A 22512-nucleotide genomic window follows, 5' to 3' on the forward strand; every position below is an offset into this window, starting at 1 on the left:
TGGCAAGATGATGATCTTGAGTGTGAAGTATTAGCTTGTTGTGATTTTGGTCATATAAAGCTCAGGAAATGTTTCACAAGAGCGCTAAACATCTCTGCTGCCCAGCAGCCACTGATAAGGCAGCTGTTGCTTCTTCCCGCACACTGCCACTGCTTCTCTCCAGTGGGGAGACCAGACTGGTCTGACTTACAGGGAGCCAGGTCCAGGTGCTGAGCCAGCACACAACTACCTTGCAGAGCAAGGTTACAATCCCAGGACCTGTGCATTACAGGGTCAAGGCCACAACAGGCAGCACAAAGACAGTATCAGGAGCGTTGGTAGCAGCTGTAGCTAGCAGGCATGTTCGGTGGCACCTTGCCATCACAGTAGTTTCTCTTTGCTGTGATGCCTTACAGGGGACAAAAGCAATAGCTGAATTCAGCTTTATAGCAATATATTTTACAAATTCAGAGATATGCTTTTCCAAGTCTGATAGGAATTAACTACAGGATTAATTCATATGGCTGTTAAAGAGTGTGAGTCATTTAACACCTCATTAAAGAAAAAGGCGGGGGAAGAACAAGAAATACAATACAGGAAAATTTTTCAAATTTGGACAGGCGCTTACACTCTTAGGTTCACATGCTGGCAGCATCTCAGGGACATTGCAGTAGCAACAAAGAGCCTCTCAAAAGATCTTAACTAGAATTTGCATGCAGAAGACAATGACTTCTGTATGCTTCTAGGAGTACTGTCAAAGGCATGCCTGGACAATGAAGAACCATGGAAAGAAGGGAACTCAGGGAACTGATTTCACTGGCTAAATAAGAATTTTGTGCATTCCTCAAGAGTCCAATCAAGCAGATTCCCATAAAAATAACAGAAAAGGGATGATCTCCTTGGAAATATTCTAAACAACTGCTTTCAAGAACAGAAGTGTTCACATTTTTCTTAATTAAGAAAATTGAATTGATAATTTTCAGTATTGAGACTGCAAAACAAATATAAAAAAAAAAGTCTCCTTGAATAGCTATGCTGATTTGTAACCATAATAAGAGATAAAGTGAATGAGGAAAGTTTATTTATTGGTTGAACTGTTTCCTCCATGGTGATCAGTAAGCAAACAATTGGAATAATTATGGACCACTTGTGGATTTCACTTGGCTGCCAAAATAAATGTACTTTCCCTGCCTCACACGAAGCCTTTTACATCAGTTGACAAGATGATGCAAGACATTCCTGCTTTCTCCTCATCTGCTTCTGCCCCACTTTATTACCACAGTTCATAGGTCCCTTAGTTGTTCTGATGCAACACCAGAAGTATTGAGCAAGTAGCAGCAAAGTGACTTGGATTGAAATAAATCCTCTACACACACACAAAACCTCCAACAACAACTGAAAAATAACCCAAACCAAAACAAAAAAAAAAACCACCCCAAAAAACCCCCACCTGAAACAAAACAAACAAAAACTTACAATCTCCCCCTTCATAAAAGGTTTTAAATCTGGATCATTTTAGTGAGTGTGATTTCAGGGTGCCTTTGCTCACCTCTGCATCAGTGTGAGAAAGAGGATTTGAAATAGTGGCCATGACAGGAACAAGCAGCTGAGGAGAGTAATATGAAAAAGGTAGAAATTCAAGGCAGTTTCACCACCAAATACAGGGAAATGGCACCCTAATTTGGGAGAGAGTGGTGAAATGGCCCTACAAACCACCTTTTTCATGCCAAGAAAAGCACCAAATATTCTTGCATGGTGACAACAGTATGCTCTGTGGAAGCTGACAGTCTACACTACATGCCAGAGATACAAACCAGAGCCTTATGGAGGCAAGCATCAAACAATCAGCAATATGTAGGTCCCACTGTGATCAGCAGAAATGCAGGACTCAATTCAGCTGCCACAGCATAGTTGCCTAATGCCACCTGAGATGCTCTGTCACTCCCAATACACCCATCCAGGACTGGCAGATGTGACGGGAGTATAAGAAACCTGCACCTCTGTGGGATGGAAGTTGGAGGCTTGAGAGAACACTCACAGAGTCTAAAATAACACTAAACATCTCTGTTTAGACAAATGAATCTGTTTTGAGCAAAGATTGCCAGTGGAGTCTGGAGAATGACTCAGCCCAGCCAGCCGCCTCTCTCCACTCGACTGATTAAACTGTATTTCCATTGACCGTAGTGGGAACACAGACTTCCAGCACAGACTTTTAAATGTAGGTTTCTTAATCTTGAACAACATCCCGCTTCACCCTGACTTTAATTCAAAGATGCATTTCCTTATTCTTTGCAGACCTAAAAGAGGACAACTAGACAAGACTTCCTGTATCCCTTTAGAAAACAGGAAATACCAGGACAATCCCTACGTCCTGTGACTTGTTACAGAACGATGTCTACTTGAAAACAGAGAGAAAATTACTCAATTACTACTACTCAGAAGATACTGATTTCAGTATTAATGCTACAGATATATCTAGATAAATAGAAACAAAGATGAGAAAAGTTAAAATAAATAGCAATAACTCCAGTTTAGACTGCTTGCTATTATGCCAAAGCTGTGAGAATTTCAAAATAACATCTTGTGTAAAAAGATAACATTATTTCCCAAAGGATAAAGTGTCCTCTACCACCATAAGCAATTGATGATAGCTCTTATTTTAGATGCAAGTATATATTTCTGTACATAATCAGTGGAAAATACCTACTGAAACAAAACCTGCATTACTGCCTTGTTGAGAGGAGGAGTGATGTACAATGATACTTCAGATAGATTAACTCATTTTATACAAGTTTCATCTAGACAAGAAATGGCAAAATGACTGTACAGCATGATACACACAGAAAATGATTCACAGCTACTTATCAGTACTCACCTGCATTTCATACTTCAGGGTCATGTGGAAGCACCAAGATCCCAATCCCACAGCTGAAAACAAACCACAGCTATCATCAGCATAATAGTATCCATGTAAAATTTTCAGATACAATAACTTAAATGCATGACATGCATGCTTAACAGTGAGAAAGAAATTATAACAACAGCATTCTACTGCAGGGACAAACCCCCATTTTTCCACAGCCTTCTACTTTACATATTAGTCACCAACAAAATCCCTAAATTTACAGGGCTTTGGGTGTGAGTGTCCTCTTAACTCTTCTCAATACTGTGTCCTATGAATTGGGCATAATCTCAAAGAGGAGAGGAGCACAGGGAACCCAGAATGAATGGAATATTATATATCAATTTATCTTTTTCCTTTTTTAAAAATTTTAAGTGAATTAAGATTTCTCTGTTCGAACCCTTCTATAAGGCAAAGCACATTCAATAACTAGTACTCCTGGAAGCCTCTCAACATTTCTGCTTACTGTTCAGTTTTAAAACACGTATTTTATGAAAAGCTTTTTGTTGTCTCTATAAAACATGGTGCTAATAACACCAAGGTCTGGGGTTTGATACCCACAGGGGCTGTTCATGAAAGAGCTAGTTGTGGCTCCCTTTCAACTCAAGACTATTCTGTGATTCAAAAGCAGAAGTGAATTACTAGTAGAACTCAGAACTAGAAATTCAAGGTCAATAAACCAACCCCACACAGGATGGATTCATTTTGTGAAATGAGATCACCATTTCCCAGCCTTCTCTACAGAAAGATGAGCTTCTAAGAAATTATTTCTATTTATTCGAAATACTTTCTTTACACATTTTGAATTTACTTCTGAAATTACTTTATGAGACATATGCTTTGCCTATACAGTTTTTTCAGTCAAGCATGAATAATGCTTCTTGGAAGTTAGATTTCTCTGTTTAGAGCAAAGCTGGTACAGTATTTAATGCATCATTCATTACTTTAAAATATTATCAGTAAAACACTCACATCAAACACTATCTCAGTTCTATATTGCAAGAACAAGTACAGTAATGTGGTATCTTGTCTTCCTTCAAGAAATTATGTTTTACCTCAGACCGTAGTTTCAGAGAAAGCCAAGTAATTGGCACTTAAGCCTTGATCACTGAGTAGTGCTGCCATATTTTGTGGCTAGAGTATCACCTTGTCTACACACACGAGTCAAGTTTCACTGATGCATAAACAAGAATTCTATCTCTGTGCACTCTGTAAAGGATTGGCAAGACAGTCAAGAGACATGTCGGGAGATGCTTCCTTAGATGTTATTAACTAGAACTGTGATTATTACACTTACTCAAGGAAATTAAATACCTAAGCATGTAGCTTTACTGAAATACAAAACTGTAATACAGCAACATTTCAAAATGTATTACCAAACACTTCAATGCCATTAATTCTTGGAGAAAAGTAAGCAGAGTTCCTACCAGAAAATAAACAACCACACGCAAGTCTGTAAACTTTGATTACATTGGTTTGCTTCTGAAAAATCTTTCCAAACAGCAAGCTACAACGGCTTTCACCTTCACCGAGATTCTAATGAGAAATTCTTATAGCCATTTTTCTATGTATACAGAATATATGACAACAACTGTTCTTTCGGGAAGAAAAAACCCATTAAGATCATCATTAAAATAGTGCCATCCATTATCCTGGCTGTCACAGAATACAAACTCTTACATTGTGTAACAAATGTCATTTTCCAGTATGGACAAAATCATTGCATAAGAAATTTCAACAGATTTTAAATTAATAAAATATGTAGTTGGGATTTTCTTCTTTGTTTTTGTTATTTGGGTTAATAAATCTCAATAATCAAGGAATTCCTTTCCTTCCTCCTATACAGTAAGAAGCAATTATTTCTAGACTATTTCTTTTTCAGTCTTTGAAAAAACCTAGAATGCTGCAGATATTAGTATTTCAAGCCATTAATCCCATGACTGTAGTTAGTTTTTAGTTAAAATTGATAGAATCCCTCTTTCTTCTGCACAATAATCATACCTGGAGTTTCTCTGCTTATGAAATTTTACTATGCATTGTAGAACATTGTTTTATTTATAGTATCTATATAAAATAGATATCTGGAAGAAGAAAAGCTTACAGGGACAGACCTTATGGTTCCAGGCTTGAGACATTTTGAAGAAATATTTACTTCACAAAAACCATCTGCAATGAGACCTTATGCCATCTTTTACTTTTCAAAATATGAGTGATCACGATCACTGCAATGACACAAGTTTTCAAGAGAAGCAACTCTCCCATACAGCCACTGACACACTGAACAATAAATTTGCTCCTTGCTTACTTGCTTGTAAGCAGTTTTCATATTTTAGGTGTTTCCTTTGGCAAAGGAGCTTAACTCACTAAAAGCTGCATATTGGTTGGGCAGCTTTAACACCATCTGAAGCAGTAAGTACCATTTCCTCTCTAACTACTGTAACTCGTTTTTCACAAATACTATAACTCACTTGGCATTTTTACATCAATGAACCTCCCAAGTTACAGGGGATATATATAAATTATGTACTAAGCACGGAATACACAATAAATCATAATATTATGAGATCAAAATTGCATTTCAGAAGACTAGAAATGCAAAGTCAGGGCTGCTGCTCTGCAGACTAACAGGATCTTTTTCTGTCCTGCAGCAAACACTCTGTGTGGTTATTGCCAGTGTATAAACTAGTGGTGCTATGATAATGATAAAATCAATGCACCTACAAACTTTACTTCATACACTGTAAAAAAACTTATGGGCAATACCTATGGCTAGAAATAACTGAATATTATACAAAAGATCCAGCACTATATATGAACCCTATAAACCTCCAGGATTTGAATCCTACAGGGATTTTTTCCAATAGTTTTAGGAAGCATTAGAAGCATCATATAATCAGTGATAATTCAGTTTTATGTAAGTATTCCATCAGCACTCAAAATTCTTGTTATGAGCCTAAATTCTTTACAGAAAAAGCAGTTTATTAGGATTTCACAGAAATGGTAACTATACAGGCACTGTATGAAAATATTCTGAAGGAAGTATGCTCCAGATGCAAACACCTTTGTTTAGGTACCTACACATGAACTAGGTATCAAAGCTTCCACTAAGAGAATGTCATTATTAAGAGTAATGCAGTTGGCCAAACGGATATTTTAGAACAAGTCAAATGATTCTCCTGGCTTTACTGACTGCACTGGCAGACAGAACCCTCAGCACAGGTAGACACGTATGTTTAGGTGTTTAAATTTGGAGCTGAATTCCATTTTATTTTTTTTCCAATGATGGCATTAATTAAACAACAACCCACTGCATCATTAAAAGTTAAAGAATGAAACAAGATGAAAAAGTAGAATTAAATTAGCTATTTTAACGGATTATTTTGTGTTGTAATGGTTTCCCTCCACAGCATAAGAGGCAGGAGATACACTGGTTACTCCAGAGCTCTGCAATTAACCTCCAGCTTGGCTGGTACTATTCCCAGACATTGTGGTACAAGTGTCTGCACTAGTGAGTCGTTGGAACAGTCTGTGGTATGAATCTGGCCTGTTCCAATGAGCACTTTCCCCAGGCAGCTTCCAGGCGGTCACCTTGTTTTGGAGGCTAAGATGAACAGACACTGGCTGTTCCACGCCGCTTGGCTTCAGCACTCAGGAATGTTCCCAACCACAGCTGATTTAACAACACTGACATGGCCTGGGAGCTTCTCTACAGGTGTTAGGTAAGAGGAAGGGAATTAACTCTGACTGAAGAGGTTCTAACAACTGTTTTCACAGACACAGAGTCTCACTGGAAATTAGATTTACTAAGTTGCTTAAGAGTTCCTATGGCTATTCCTAATATAGAAAAATTTTTGCACCTTTTTTCTTTCCTCCACTTTGGCACTGCTTGAATAACTGAGCCCTTATTAAACAGGTCAAAGAAATACAAATCAGAACAATCCTTCCAAATTTCAAGTGAAGTATCTAACAAACATTACTTTACTGAGTGGTTTCTTATTTCATTAGGTCCAGAAGTTATACTTCTTTTTATATATATATATATGTATATATATATATATCTTTATATACACACACACAGTTTTTTAAAAATCAAGACCCTTCCAGAATATGAACCATTTCAGAATCACAGTTCCCCAGGACATATGAGGAACTGTCATGTGTAGAACCTGATACAACACTCCAGAATCATAAGAAACTACTCAAAACCAACTGCTTATTCCTTGAGGTAGGAATGGTTCCACCTACTTCAGGTGATGCAACACACTGAAATAATGGCTCAAGATTATTCTTCATAATTTATATGTTGATTAAATGGTTCTCTACAGCTTAAAAGTCATATCCAGCTCCTACTGAGTTAATTTGAGAACATGCACTTTATGCTGAAAGGCAGCAGAAAAAAGGGCTGAGAACAGTGTGCTGTATCTCAAAGGCCTTGCTGAAAAGTGTAACTCAGTATTGGCACCAGTATGAATAAGTAATTTATTTGAACAATTATTTAGAAATACCCCTTGTTGTGCTGCCAAGATCTTACCATGTATGTGAAACAAACAGAGCTTCCATAGTGCAAAATGCACTAACTTTAAAAAGGAAATAAATGTCAACCAAAGAGATTGTGGGTATAAAAGGCAAGCACTGAACATGGCGTGGTAAAACACAAAGAAACTGACAATCAGCTAAATGTCTGGAAGCATGCAAAAGAAGCAGCTGATTTGGATCAAAATAATGTCTAGAAACAACACCTCATGTTCTCAAATGCTAACAGATTTAATTTTAACGTTGGCTTTGACAGCTGTCTTTTACTATCTTGTAAAATCTCAGTAACTATTCAAAATTGTTAAAACCGAACTAAAGTACCCTCCCTTCCACCCCCATCTTCACAGCAGAACTGTTAAAGAATTTCTACTTTGACAAAACAACCCTCACTTAGAAGCTCTGCTGCATGATCTTTAATGAAGCATGCTGCCTCAAGTGAAATCACAAGTTTGTGTTAAATTCACTATCTTTTCACAGATTAAGCCTACATTTATTTGTTACAAATTAAATAAATAGAGTGAAACCTGTTAATAAATAAAATTCATACGATGGAAAGAATTCTGTCTGGTACTTCTTCCAAAAAGAATTTTCTGTACACTTACTCTATCTCCACTTCAGTATGTCTCTTGTTCAGTCACATGCACAGACAGAAAGGCAACGTTCCTGACATATTTCAACCATATTTAAAATTCTTTTTATGCTTTCATTCACTGCTTTTATTCTGTAGTAGAGCAAATGTTAAGTGGTTTGTGATTCCAAATAATCTTGTTCCTGTTTTTCACTGCAAACTATAAAGTCTTCTACATTTCTTTGCATCTTTCAACTGCTGTAAAACAGGGTAACAAATATTGAAGCAGACACAAAGCAGAAGGGAAACACTTTTGGGAAAGACCTTGAATGTTAGTTTCCAATATAGGAGTTAAAAATCAAGCCATTTATCACTTCAGACAGGAATCAAAGCCAACTCAGACACAGATGAGCCTAGATGGAACTCAGGACTGCCTTCCAGCACTGCTGTCTAAATACAGGCTGAGGTTCTCTTCAGCAACACCAGAGAGAGGAAAAATTGAAATCCAACGTATTTACTGTGATCAAAGGCAGTTGGGTTTGGTGGGTTTTCTTGTTGTGGTTTTTTTTGTTGTTTTTAGGAGGTCTTTTGTGTATGTTTTCTGGTTTGTTTTTATTTTTTTTTTTGTTGTTTTTGTTTTGTTTTTGTTTTTATTTTTGTGGGTTTTTTTGGTTTGTTTTGGTTTTTTAAAAAATTATTTTAAACATTAAAAGGAATATGAGAAATGCCCATCTGGTGCAACAGCTTGACATTCAGGTCGGATAGTGACCGCACACTCTGTCCATCATAAACTGTCACTGACATAGGTAAGCACAAATCATGGTGATAACAGTTTCAAACTGAATTTTAATTTAAGGGCTTCCTCGTTTTCATAGTTTAAAAAGAATGGCAGTATGGGACACTTTGATTCAAGAACACCCAAAGTCAACTTCAGCAAACGTTTACACACCATTTCTTACCACCTCTTTTTAAAAAAAGTAAGCTCTGAACTTTAAGAATTCTGTTTCATACTGAGACAAAAATTAATAATTACATGAAACCACAGAAAGCCTACAAATGGCTTATTAGAAAGTGCTCAGACAATATGAAAAGCAGTGCATTGTTGCTGCCTATCTTTCACATAGATCAGAAAGCTAATACAACTGAAAACCGGTGAATTTGCACCTTGCTTATGTTACAGTTTAACTGGTATCAAGGATACATTTAGCATATGGATATGTGTTTTTCAACAATGTCCGCCTAAACACATAACATGCCAATCTTAAAAGTAACATCTATCAATCCCTTACCACTCCACAGACTGGGAAAAATCTCCATAAAGACAAGAGGTATAGCAAACACAGAAATCCTGTGAAGCACAGAAATTCTATGAAATCTAGTTTTGAGACCCAACTGCCAAATCTGAACCATCTTCAAATGTCTTTTCTCATAAGAAACAAGACTTCTAGTCACACAATTAACATTTAAAAGGAAGTTGGCTATTTTCTGAATTTTGTTATTTTAGAACGGACAGACTTCCCTCGAGTTGATCTAAACATGAATATCAGGTTGTTCTTCCATTCTTGCAAAACCTTCCAGACATGATGGCTGGGTGATATATGCCAAAGAGGAACTGGAAACAAATTTGAAGTAATGAAAGAATGACTTTCTAGTTCCCTCTACATCTTGGCCACTTCTTATACTACTTCTCCCACACAAATGTCACAAAAATATTAATATAGTGTGAAACTGTTTATACGTAGAATACACAAAACACATTCTGTAAATCATCAGAAAAGTACAGGGAGCAAACTAAGATGCACTGAGCAGGACCCAAAGCCAGAAAAAGATCACTTTAAAATCTAATAGAATTATATAGTGAATTCTAATTTCATGTTACTCCAACAGATACAAATTTCTGTAAACATTAGCAAGTGTAGCAAACAGGTCTACTTTTCACACACATAGTATTTGGATTTAACAACAGGGTTTATTAATATCTAGATATATTTTCCATTGCATATCTGAGCTCTCTTTATAATGAAAGAGCAAGCTAAGTTTTACACATACCTGTAAGACACAAATATGCAGCTAAATACCGTTTTTCCAGGCCATCTTTATAGGTCTGAATCGCACCATAGATTGGAGGTAGAATGAAAATCAGGTTACTCACTGTGTTCCCTGTAGGAGAGAAACACAAAGCAGAGATTTAGAATTGGGTACTATGCACTTTAACTAAATCTAACAAAATTACATTCACTCATTAGAGACAGGTTCAACAGTTTTCATCCAGAAAGTGACCCAGCGAGACACCACTGTTCTCCATCCCTGGTGTAGCAGAACGTGTCCCTGCCCACAGCAAGGGGCTTGGAACTTGAAGGTTCCTTCCAACCCAAACCTTTCTAGGACTCTATCCTACATTCTACACAATGCAAAGAAATTAAATGTCCTGCAGAGACCAGAGAAAGCAATAAAAGCCAGGAGCCCAGCTCTTGTACACTGATTTAGATTTGGCTTGTTTTTCTGTTCCCAACTGTGCTGACCTAAGCAAAAGTGCAATGAAATTCTGCAAAGTTAAAGTGAAACAAAAGGAAATGGTCCATCTCCCAGCAGAAGGGATGCAGATTCAGCTTTTTCACTTAACCACAAATCATAATTTTGAGAATAGAGGTTATGTTATGGGAATTCAATGCCACACAATTTGGAAAACGAGCAAATCTGTTAAAAAAAAGGCTTATACAAAATAAACTGCACATTTTCACACACCATCAGTTAACTTTATATAAAACTGAAATCTAATTTGCAAATATCCTAATGAAATATACAATTTATGAGGCTATGAAGACACGAAAAACCCTCTATTTCTGTATTTTTTATTCAGCAGAAAATGCCAAAAGCATTTCACATTCGAGAACAAGGAACAAGAGTGAGCAGATCCTTTCTGAATCACACCCCTAATTCAAGCAGCTATTTTTCAGGAGTCCTACTTGCCAAGATCCATCCAAAAGAAAAGCAAAACATACCAAAATATGTTAATATAATCCTAAGGTATTGCAGCACCTCTAAAAACAAAAATCCATACTTCACAATTTTAAAGAAAATTCATACTCAAATGGAAAAAAGGTTATTTCAGAACACATGTAGCAGAAGTGTATCTAGTTCCCTTGAACAAGGTAGCTCTTCTATATTCTCACAAAGTACATACAAATCTCACTTGGAGACAGCCTTCTCAACCAGTTAAAAATCTCATCTGATTTTTATCAGAACTTCTTTAAATCACTTCCTTACTGATTTAACATCATATCCCGCCCAACCACGAATTTCACCAAGTTAAAACAAGTCAAATCAGATGTGTCAGAGATCTCACTCTTCTAGTCAGCTCTGAAGTATGTTCCTCCATGAAAAAGAAGCCCAGCTGAAAACAAAAATCTTCTGTAAGGATATACAAGTTTATACCAATATAAAAGGCCTTTTTTTGTGTTTAAATTGTTCGTGGAATCATTACTCTTTTACCATATTCCCACAGTGTTGCAATGGGTAGTGATTCACTTTCAGCAGAGACCACGTTTGGAAGAAATTCACTCAAAAAATGCTGTTGTGTGACACACTGACCATTGCCATGTCCTCCTGTAAACCAGGCAAACATGTCATTGAGCCTTGAAAACTAGAATAAAGGTTACATAGTCTGGATAGCGAAACTTCTGCTTTCTGAAGTAGTGCTCAACTATGCCCATTTTCAAGAGAAGTAAGTAGACATTATATAAATGTCACTGTTCAAGGTCACTTAGTTATGAAACTGTCAAAAGCCTGGCAAAAATTCAAATATGAAAATGCCAAACAAAAGAAATACCATGAGATGTTTATCCACAATTGGGAAGGCACATGACTGTGGAAGAGAGTTGCAGTAGGATAACAAACTTCAGATGGGTACAAGAATGCAGAAAACAGATTCTACTCTAGGAAAGGGAAGGGAAGGTTTCAACACTTCCTGTAAAGCTATAATTACATTAAATTATTGAAAATTTATGAGCATTTAATCTGAGAACATCTTGCTGAGAGAGGAAATACCATAGACCTAATCTAGCTGTACATTCCTGCCACTCCTCTGCACTTTTTGGCCCATTTTATTCAGAACATTTGCAGCATGGATTAGGCAAGCCTATCTGCAAACATACTTATTGAAAGTTGTGTGCATTTTTTTAAAAGGGGAAATGGGGGCAGGGGAACAATAAAGTCCTCTGGCATGCTGCTAGCAAAATTACTTTTTTCAAGAACAAAAACTTCCAAGGCCTCTTGCAAACCCAGGTCCCCAGGAATGCATATTTCATAAAAGTCTAGCTAGTCTTTACAGGAATTATCCTCACACAGAATAGCTTATAAATTCATTAAAAGGGATTTTTACTAATTCCACCAAAAAATGGCTGTGGGATATACACAGAGATTAGCAAAGAATACCAAGAAAGAAGAAAAAGGTGACACACTGCAGACCCATAACTCTACAGTTATTTAACAAACAAGGAAATGAAACAGTTATTTAACAAACAAGGCGGTTGAAAATGGGAAAATAGTTCAAACTGTAAAAAAAAAAATTCATCTTTTTTCACTAAATTTCCTTTTTTTAAAACAGGGGAAACATAATGCAGCAGAGCTCCATGGGAAAACCAGTGAATGAAGAAATTGCAACTAAAGCACGAGGCAAAAGATATGTGAAATAATTAAAGAAGAAATTATTGGTTGTGCCTATAAGAAATAGGGTACATCAGAAATTTGACAAATGCACATGGATAGACCTGAGCTTAACTCTGTACAGCATTCTTATATTTCACTACTGGATTCCTTGAATGCTGGTCCAGGGAGTGACCTAAGTTTTCTTTAGTGACCAAAGACTGCTTCTCAACATTTTATCTTCAATATGTCCATCAAAAGAAAGGCAAGCCACATTATCTAGGGGAAAAATGAATGAACTTGCAGACCGAAATGACAAGAACAGGATTAAATATGATTCACACCTTCCAATGTGAATATGAATCCTTATTCCATATGTAGAATTAATCTATTTGAAGAGGTAGAAAAGTGAATTTAGACTGCATGGTAACTGACCATAAACCATCACTGTATGCACCAAACCCCTTAAATTTATTTCCAATAGAGGCAGTGAAAATAGTTATGTCTTCATGCAAGTCAACAGAGGAGCACACTGTTCTCTAGTTATTGATAAAAGAAAAGAGAAAGCTCATCAGGTGCAAAGAAGCTCCACTCAGATGGGAGTGATGAATGGGAGCTTATAATTTCAGAAGGGACAAAAATTGCTCAGCTCACTGAACAAAACAACGGCCGGATGGAACAAGACTGTGCTCTGTAAAGACATTGTTTGTCAACGCCAGAGACAAAAGGGAGCTGTTTGAACTGAAGGGTAATACTGACAATGACTAAGTAGATATAAACTAACCCTAAATAAATTCAGGCTAGAATAAAGAGGAAAGCTTCCCTTTAGAGAGGAAATATTTATAACTGCTTCCCAACAGAAATGAGCAGCACGAGGAAACAGCTTTCAGAGCGGAGCTCAGGAAGCTCCACAATCAGATTACATGCTGCAGTAGCCTACCAGAGTACTAAACCAGACCATGTCCACGAAGATTATACATGGTACTAGTACAGGGCTAAATTAAGGTCTAATCATGATAATGTGACTAACTGCACAAATTTCCATACAAGTCTTTCAAGACTGTTTTAATGCAAATCATTGTTTCCAAGTAATGTTTTATTCATTGAGAGAATGCCATAAGGTACCAGAACAAAATCAAATTTATGCAAAACATCTTTTCAACAAGCTTCTGTCTGTAGGAAGAACAGTATGAGTGTTAAACCACACCTGCTTCCCATTCCACAAATACAGCAGCAAAACCTGAGAAGTCTTTTTCTTATGTACATTCACAGTCATCTTCAGGCCCTAAGAAATATGTGCACTATCATTAACACACAAAGATCTGTACAAAGACTGACCACAAATACAAACAAAAATAACTTAAAGAGGGAAATAGTTTCTACAGGCAGACCCAGGTACAATACACAGCTTACTGTTGCACAGCCATTGCAAGCACAGTTAGGAAGGACCTTTCATAAAATTTCCATTTTTCAAAGTATGTAGTTAGTTCCACACTAGAAAGTAAGTGCTACAATAAATTTGGATGAAGAGTCAAAAGAGGAAAAAAAACCCGAGAGGTTGCAAATAAGTTGTAAAAGATCATGGTCATAAAGGAATAATAAACAGGATGCAAAAACATAAGGAAAAATGCTGGGAGTTAGAATAAAGATGCTGGTTTTGGTGAGGGAGGAAAAGTGCTATCATAAAAAAGAAGCAAAAATTATCATGTTCAACTTTTGACAAGGTGATCAGTGTGATTTAGCCTGTGTTGAGATGTTTTCTCCTATGTTTGTATACAGAATGACAGCAAGATTCACTAAGCACAAGGATCTTTTCAAATTTTAAAATGTTCTTTCTCTGTCAAACAGATTAGGACTTTTCACTTTCTTATGGTTTTTAAAAGACTCAAACCAATAGAAATAAATGTTTCAGAGACAAAAGAAGAAAACATTTGCTGTTTAAAAAGTTGACTATACATAAAGAGCTCATTTAATATCAGAACTAACAAACACAACATTCACCACAGTAAGATTTTTCATTATAGCACAATTTTTGCATCCCACTGTGAAACAGGAGAAAGGTATGTATTTTAGAAAATAGCAGCCACTTTCCTAAGTTGTAATAGAATCAAAGTATCCCTTTAAGTAAACACATAAGCAAACAAACAAAGTTTTGGGGCTGAAAACATCAATTTCATTGTCTGGATATCATGGTGCTCTGCACAGTCAATTCCTGAATCATGTAGCTTTATCTTTTTACATCACTGCAGGAAGAAATTAAAAATAATTATAAAAAACAAGCCTGTCAGATGGCATCATGTAGAACTTGATTCATCCTTCTATCTGCTTTCAGATATAAGGAATTCTATTTCATAGTTTTGTTTCTGGAATCACCTCACGCAGTTCTGTCGCAAACTACAGCTCATTATTAGAGGGTTTAGCAAGTTTCAAGAAATTGCAAAGCAATGCAATTCAGGCACATTTGAGAGCATAACCATCTACCATGAGGTATGCTCTCTGCTCAGAAGAACCAACTACACAGAACCACCTGGTTTGGCCACTAACTTCAACCTCGCGCTGTTTTCGCTTACGGCTTATCACCAGGAGGGCAGAGCAGCAATTAGATTTTCACTTCCACCAGCCAGTTTTAATATATTCCACTTCAAAGTCTACAATAACTGCACTTCAGAGTGTCAGGAAATGAAAACTGCTGTTTCCATTTGATATTTCAGAAGGACCTCAAGGGGAGAAAACCAAGTCATCCCAACAGGAATTTTGCCAATTTGTAATTACTGGACTGCCTACTTGCTAATGTGCATGAAGGATCAATATAAACTTCCTGTCACTTACTGAAATACAACACAGTGTTACTGCAGGCTGGAACATAGCACCAATGCTGACTTAGAAATAAAAATTATAAAATAAATTTTAAAAAATGGGAGCATGGGGTATTTTTTTAAGCTACAAGATCCATTTCTTATGTTGTATAATTCTCATTTCCAAATACTAAACTAGCCTTAATTTTGTTTACTGGGACATGAACTGAAGTTACAACTTCAGCAATTCAGCTGCAACTTGTACTGGCTACCACATTTCTAATAACCAAATGGGAAAAATACTAAAGGAAACAAATACTGAAGGAACTAGTGAACTGTATAAGCTGTGTATGAAAGCTTCCTGAAGAACTATAAAAATGAGTACACATAAATAACAACACAAATCAATGGATCTTTACTGAAACTACTAGATCTTCCTCGGTATTTAAAATAATATCAGAAATCTATGGAGCAAGTTCACGTAGATCATAGGAATAATAAAATTGAAAGACAGATAAAACAGCACACAAAAATGTAATGAAGTACATTACAAAAGAATGCTGCATTAATTTATCTCTGTATAGAAACTGTCATACTATTATGAGAAAAACTGTAAAGCATAAATAAGAGGGAGGGAGTAGATACAACAACTAGGAGTACTACACAGGAAAAGGAAGACCTGAAAAGGGAAAGAACGGCTACCTAAATCTCAGTCAGACAGAAGCTACAAGAAAGCAACACGGAATCCAAAGGATTTATACGGGGAAAGTTTTGAAAAGAAATATTATTTGCATTACTAAAGAAGAGCATTCTGATGAGCACTAACAGGCTGGAATCCAAAGGATTTACATGTTTTGAAAAGAATATTTTCAAAGTTTTGAAGTTTTGAAAAGAAATATTATTTGCATTACTAAAGAAGAGCATTCTGATGAGCACTAACAGGCTGAACCAAGGAAAAGAGAAGTTTCAGTAGGACATCTAGAAATCTAGCATCTGGCAGCAGCAACATCTCCCAAAAGAAACTATGAATCCTGGAAGAGTTTCAAACAGAATGCTCTGAAAGACACATGAAGGAAACAATGCACCGTGGGTGAAGGGAGGTGGCAAACAAGGTAGGAACACAGGCTCCTTCCCAAGGCCAGCACCAACTCAGATGCATACCACTGCTGTGAGCACACCGCGTTCCAGTCGCACGTGTCTCAGCCCAGCAGCAGAGCTGCTTCCAGTAAGTCCAAGTGCTGGGACAAGGCCAAAAAAACTGAAGGCAACATTGCTGATGGCCAGCTGGAAGGTTTAAGTGTTTAAAGTCAGAATGCAGGGCAGCGCTTCTAGACCTTCTAGGCTGCTTCTCCCTTGCTGAGCCTCCATTTCTCCAGGATAGCATAGCACAGATATGTAAGTTGATATCCTTCTGAAGGTAAACCATTGCAGTGATATATTGGATTGGGGAGGGGCAAAGAGGCAATTTCAGGAAAAAAAATTAATTATTAACAATACAATTTGATTTTTATTTCCAGTGCACATGTATAAGTGGTTCCAACATGCTGTGTCAAGTGATACATTCCAATTTATGGTTTTACACACTTTATAGTACAGCTGCAGAATTCATTCCCTTGGTATTCATCATAATAGTCCAGCTAATATTTTTAGATGGTTTTAGTCTGATTACACTATTTCATGTTACACTTGTGTTCTTCAAAACAATCAAAAGGTATTTAGAAGAGAAAGCTCTCAACACTGCTGACTAACAAAACACACACAAGTAAGCTCAGTTCAAACCTGTGAAGTGTGGGTGTATTTTCTTATGCACAAGCCTCTTTGGAATGCACATCCTACAAAAGCCCTTATTATAAACTAAATTGCCCTAGGTTACAATTAAGATATCCTTTTCCTTACCCTCATCTCTGCAAACTACTACTGTATAGTAAAGGCATTAGAAAACTACAACCTAACAGAAGACTATACTAACACTGGCTCTGCTTCTTATGTAAATTATACTAAAAAAAAAAGAGAGAAAGCTAATACTTAAATTCATTTTTTAAAGCTCCACTTGTTTCTTCGTAAGAAAACAATACCCTTGAAGATACCCTTGCAATACCAGAAATAGAACAGTTGTGTTTATAGAGCAAATTTAAATTTAGACAGTGAAACATTTATTGCAGGGGTAAATAAATTTTTGCTCTTTCCCCTCAAATCTAAAACACACTGGTCACCTATTTAGTCTCCTTTACTTCAGGGTCTAAGCAACCCCAGTCTTCTGTCTCAATATCCTTGCAAGACAGGCTGGATAAAGCTGCCTGAATCACCAAGAAACCTGTACAAAAATGAAGTCAGGACCTTCAAGCACCAAAGTGTTCCTCTAGCCACTTGACCATCCTCAGCCACCACAATAAAACTGAACGAGTTCACCACACCACTTCTCGTAAGTAAAGCTGCAAAGTCACAGTAAGAGCTGGGTACTTTCCAGAAACAATGTTTTTGTTGCCAATTCTCATGGTTAGCACAATGAACTTCTCCTCCTGGAATTCTTAAAGGCTATCACAAGTGAAGAAAAAGTGCCTAAAGCCCCAGAACTTACACTGATTTTTTTTTTTTTTTTTGAGGAAGGGTGACTTCTGATTTTTTCTGAGGGATCTGTCTCAAAACTTTTCATGAGTGAAGTCTGAGATCAGCATAAACTGCTCTTCCCCAGAAGAGCATTAGAAGGGCAGATTAAAATGTGGAGGACCAGCTGTGAAGTTTAACAGATAGTTATGAAAGCAATTGCAATGAAAATATTCTGAGGTGATAGGCCAGAATAAGGATAGCTACAACACCTAAACTAAAAAGACAAGTACTGTCTTCTCTTTTGAAGCCTATTATCTTACTGTAGTTGTACGTTTATCACACCAATGCCTGTCACAAGTGCAGGGCATGGTGGAACATTAATAAATGGTTTTTGCATTTTGAATATACCATTACCTGAAAATAACAGTATTTAGAAACATAATAATAAAGATGAAAGAATCTATTCATGATCATTTTTTTTGAGACTGCAGGAAGTAGCTTGGACAAATATGATAGTACACACCTTCTTTACAGGACATTTTATTCTTAATCCAAGAAATTCACAATTAACCAGACTGCAAGAAATAAACTGGCATTACAGCCAGATGCTATGCCATCCTGTCATATTTTAATATTGCTTTCCTAGGTATGGGAAATCACATGCAAAAGAAAGCATAATTTCTCTAATAAGCATGAATCTAAGATGATGGCAAGCACACCAATTACTTTGAAGTACACCTGGAAGGATTTTGAAAGCCAATTTAAAGTAAAAACAGTTGACATAGGCAGATCATTTGAAATACCAATCTAGAAAGCTTGCTAAAAGCAAGTGCTTACATCTGGAAAATGCAATCAAAGTCTAAAGAGATTAGGCTGAGATGATGTAAAGTTAGAATATTACATGCAATAAGCTTGTTGCTGAAGGGCAGATTTGCTTCTTTTATATCCTTTACTGGAAAACCAAATAAAACCTATTTTAAATGTTATTTTAAGGCAGGTTGATGATGTCAGACTGGAAGGAAATAACAGACATGGAGATTACTGTTCAGCCCCTGCTAAAACTAAGCAGTGACCAATATATTACACTGATCATCCATGTAATTTTCATCATTCTTAACTCCTTCCAGCCATTCTTCTCCTATGGTGGCATCAGCATCCTGGCTTCCTGTTCAGTGTCTGCACCAAATCCTTTAAGTCTAAGGGTCTGTCCAGAGGAGCAAGCACAGATTTTAGCAGCTGATAGCTTCGAGCTACCAAGTACATCCAACCCAGCATCTGTCAGTCCTCACTACAACAGAAAAACCAACTTGAGGCATGGAAGCTGTGGGTATCAGCCCAGAGGCTCTGGTAGGACTGTCCCAGGCACTATGCAGTGACAGAGGAGAGCTGAGCCTTAGGGGAGCCCAGCATGCTCACGGGATGGTGAGCAGCAGGGAGAAGCCAGTGCTTCTCTCCAGGTATTTGTAGCTTTAGCTTGGGTAGTCCATCTTCAACATCAAATCCTCTCACTCTCTTCCTTTTCTTACTATCAATACGGATTTCCCCTGGGTGTCCAGAACAATTAAAGCCTTTTTTACTAATGACTCATGCCATTCTTTTGCCCTACTTGGATGGCAGGAAATTAAAGGTGAAATACTACGTGACAAGTTTAGGAGAACACATGAGGATAATGAAACTGGTCAGCAACCACAGCCTGATTCAGACACGCCACAGCCACTCAAATACTGATTGGTGACATTCACCCTCTTATCATCAGTAGTAATAAAAAATTCCTTCTGCAAATAACCATCTTTTTTCTTTTTTTTTTTTTTCAGGGCTGCCTTAAATGAAAAACCCTAAGGCTACCTGGAGCACGTGATGGCAACTGGTCACAGAAATGACCGAGACTCATCATCTTCACTCCTAAATATCTAACTTTATCGCTTTTATGTAGGTACTTCATTTCTACAAAGCCTTCATAACCTTTTCCAGTTCACATAACAACTTCCAGCAAAAACTTTCAAAAGTACCCAATTAATTCAATAATGCAAGAATCGAAGGTTGTCACTCCTAGTCTACAACTAACTCCAAGTGTATTCTTCAGTCACTGTCTAATTATCATTTCAAGACAACCTTCTTGTTCATGCTTGAAAAATGAAAAAAAAAATATTAGCAATCATTTATCATCCACAAATCTTGGCAAAAGCTATTTATCTGGAGGGGAAACGAAGCTTCTCCACAGAGACAGTAAGATCAAATCCCATATCTTAAGTATTTCACAGTCTAAACTAAATAAAGGAAGAGGTATAAAATACATTGAAGGTTCCAACTTTAAACACTATCTTTTTGTTAAAAACATAAATTAATATAAGTACCTACACAATAATAGTTCATAAGGTGGGGGGCAGGAATTTGGGCAGAAATCTGTTTTACTGAATAAGATACAAAATAGTTGAAAACCATATACAAATTAACCATGTTCCCAACAGAAATGTGGCCCAAAGGCTGGCAGAGGAAATCTTCCAGAGGAAACGCCTGAGACAATTGTAGAAAAAAAAATAATACAGAAGTCAAGTGGAAATCAGCATGGAAGAGCTTGGAAGGAAATGCGCTTAAGAAACGGAAATTGCTTCACAGTATTTCTCTGCAGCCCAGAATGAAGGGGAAAAAAAGGACATGAAACATTAAATTGGGATAGACTCAAAAGAGTTTCAGCATTTCAGTACTGTACTGATGTTAAGCATTGTGCAGAAGGAGGAGCATTCTGAGGAGCCTTGCAGGATTGTAAAACTTGGGCCTTGAAAGATTTAACAGCCACCAAAACTCTGAGTGAAAAGCAACTGTGGTATCACAGATCACAAAGGCATAGCAGTTTGTTTAAGTGAATGAAAACAACATCTGCTGTATGATTTCACTACCACAGTGCATTTCTCTGCTGCTTTCCAAGGCATTGACACAACTCAATTGAACTGATTCTTAGAGACACTCTACTCACCAGTAGTACAAACCAGCAAAGATTCTCTGGATCTTTTCTAAAGAAAGCCCTGAACCTCCACACTGCTACTATAGCAGCAGCTTATGGAGACAGCATTAAACTGGTATGAATAGAAGCACATTGTTAACGTTTTTTCTACATTTTTGCTACTAAACTGAAAAAATAAAGCAAAAAGTTTTGTTTCTCTGATTTTCCAGGCAGTTTACTCATACACTGGGATCAGCACATTGTGTATAGTTTATTCTTTCTGCTTATACAGCTCATTTTCAGAACTGTGAAAAAGACTTGGAAAAAAAAGAAAAGAAAAAAAAAAGACAACACATCTACTTTCATTCATGAACAAAATATTACCTGGAGCAACTCTGAGTTTATATATTTGTGGGTTTTTTCTTAATTCTGTAAGATTTAAAATCTAAAAAAAAAAAAAAAAAAAAAAGGTCTGTATACTGTAGAAAGAATGCAGGAATATCAGCAGAAATACACCCTGAACCACCATGCAACAGACCCCAAAGCAGCTTGGCTGCTGCAATCTGGGGTCAGCACCAGACCTGGAAGTCTCTGGCAGGAGAGCAGCACTACAAACTCCCTCCAAGAACAACCAAATTTGTAATAAGATTCACACAAACATGAAAAGGCTTGCTGTGCAAGAAAGGGTAAGTACTTGTAGAAGAAAAATACATCCATTTTACCTAGAAGTAATGTAAACTCTCTGTGACAACAAAATCAGTTCATCAGTTCTGCTGGTCATTTTAGCTTCCTGTTGCAGATGACCCATTTGATTTCAGAGCAAGCCAGATCTGCAAAGTGTCTTCCTCAAAGACATACAAGTAATTTTTCAGTTATCCCGGGGTTTCCTCAATGATATTTAAAATACCCATTTGAAGGGATCACAATAGCATGCTTTCCAGTCAGGAAGCAGGTCTTTGCTTGAACAAACAAATGGTGTTGACGAGACAGGATGAAGAAAGAGATGTCATTTGTTCTATCCCAAGACTGAAAGTGTCCAGACTAATTTTAATGCTCAGAGCTCTAAAGGACTTCTTGGACCTAATACTGTATCTGTTTCCCAGATGCTGATTCTTGTTCAAATGAAAATCCTTATCCAACTGGAATCAGCAATTACTAAAAATCCAGCCTACAGAGCATTGGCATCATGAGCTTACTGCAAATAATGAGCTCATTAAAGCACTGTATAAATCAAGAGCTTCTAGGGTCATGTCTTATGACTATTAAGTTGATACCTTGAAATCCTACTAGTTGGAATACATACAAAATTCGTATCAAATTCATACAAAACATACAGATGTTCAGCTCACCCCTAACACCATGTCTTTTCCGAATTCTGCTTGTCTGCTTTCTTGTCCAAATGTCTAAATCTTGCCCTCTCAAATATATAAGTTAAGCCTCAAACTAACATCCTGAACCTCGCCCAGCTTAATCAGGCCACACTTGTCCCCTTCTCCAGTTCCTCTGTTTAGAGAGAATTGCAGTATTACCTGGACTTGGCTAAGGGAAAATACCTTCCTGTTCACAAAGCCAGCCAGAGATTCTTGAAGAGACACACACTCTG

The 22512-nt window shown here is 37.0% G+C and overlaps 1 protein-coding gene across 1 annotated transcript in view; it reads right to left on the reverse strand.

The window, feature by feature from the left end:
• The window catches only part of ACER3 (alkaline ceramidase 3), a 56397-nt gene that overhangs the window by 26916 nt on the left and 6969 nt on the right, over positions 1 to 22512 (reverse strand). Inside the window, exons 2-3 of the mRNA XM_041461913.1 lie at positions 10032 to 10142; positions 2855 to 2907 (exon numbers count right to left, since the gene is read on the reverse strand). Of these exons, the coding sequence (XP_041317847.1) occupies positions 2855 to 2907; positions 10032 to 10142 (164 nt within the window). The remainder of the gene's footprint in view (positions 1 to 2854; positions 2908 to 10031; positions 10143 to 22512) is intronic.

This window comes from Pyrgilauda ruficollis, unplaced genomic scaffold, assembly GCF_017590135.1.
Source record: "Pyrgilauda ruficollis isolate IOZ18807 unplaced genomic scaffold, ASM1759013v1 scaffold158, whole genome shotgun sequence".
Taxonomy (NCBI): domain Eukaryota; kingdom Metazoa; phylum Chordata; class Aves; order Passeriformes; family Passeridae; genus Pyrgilauda; species Pyrgilauda ruficollis.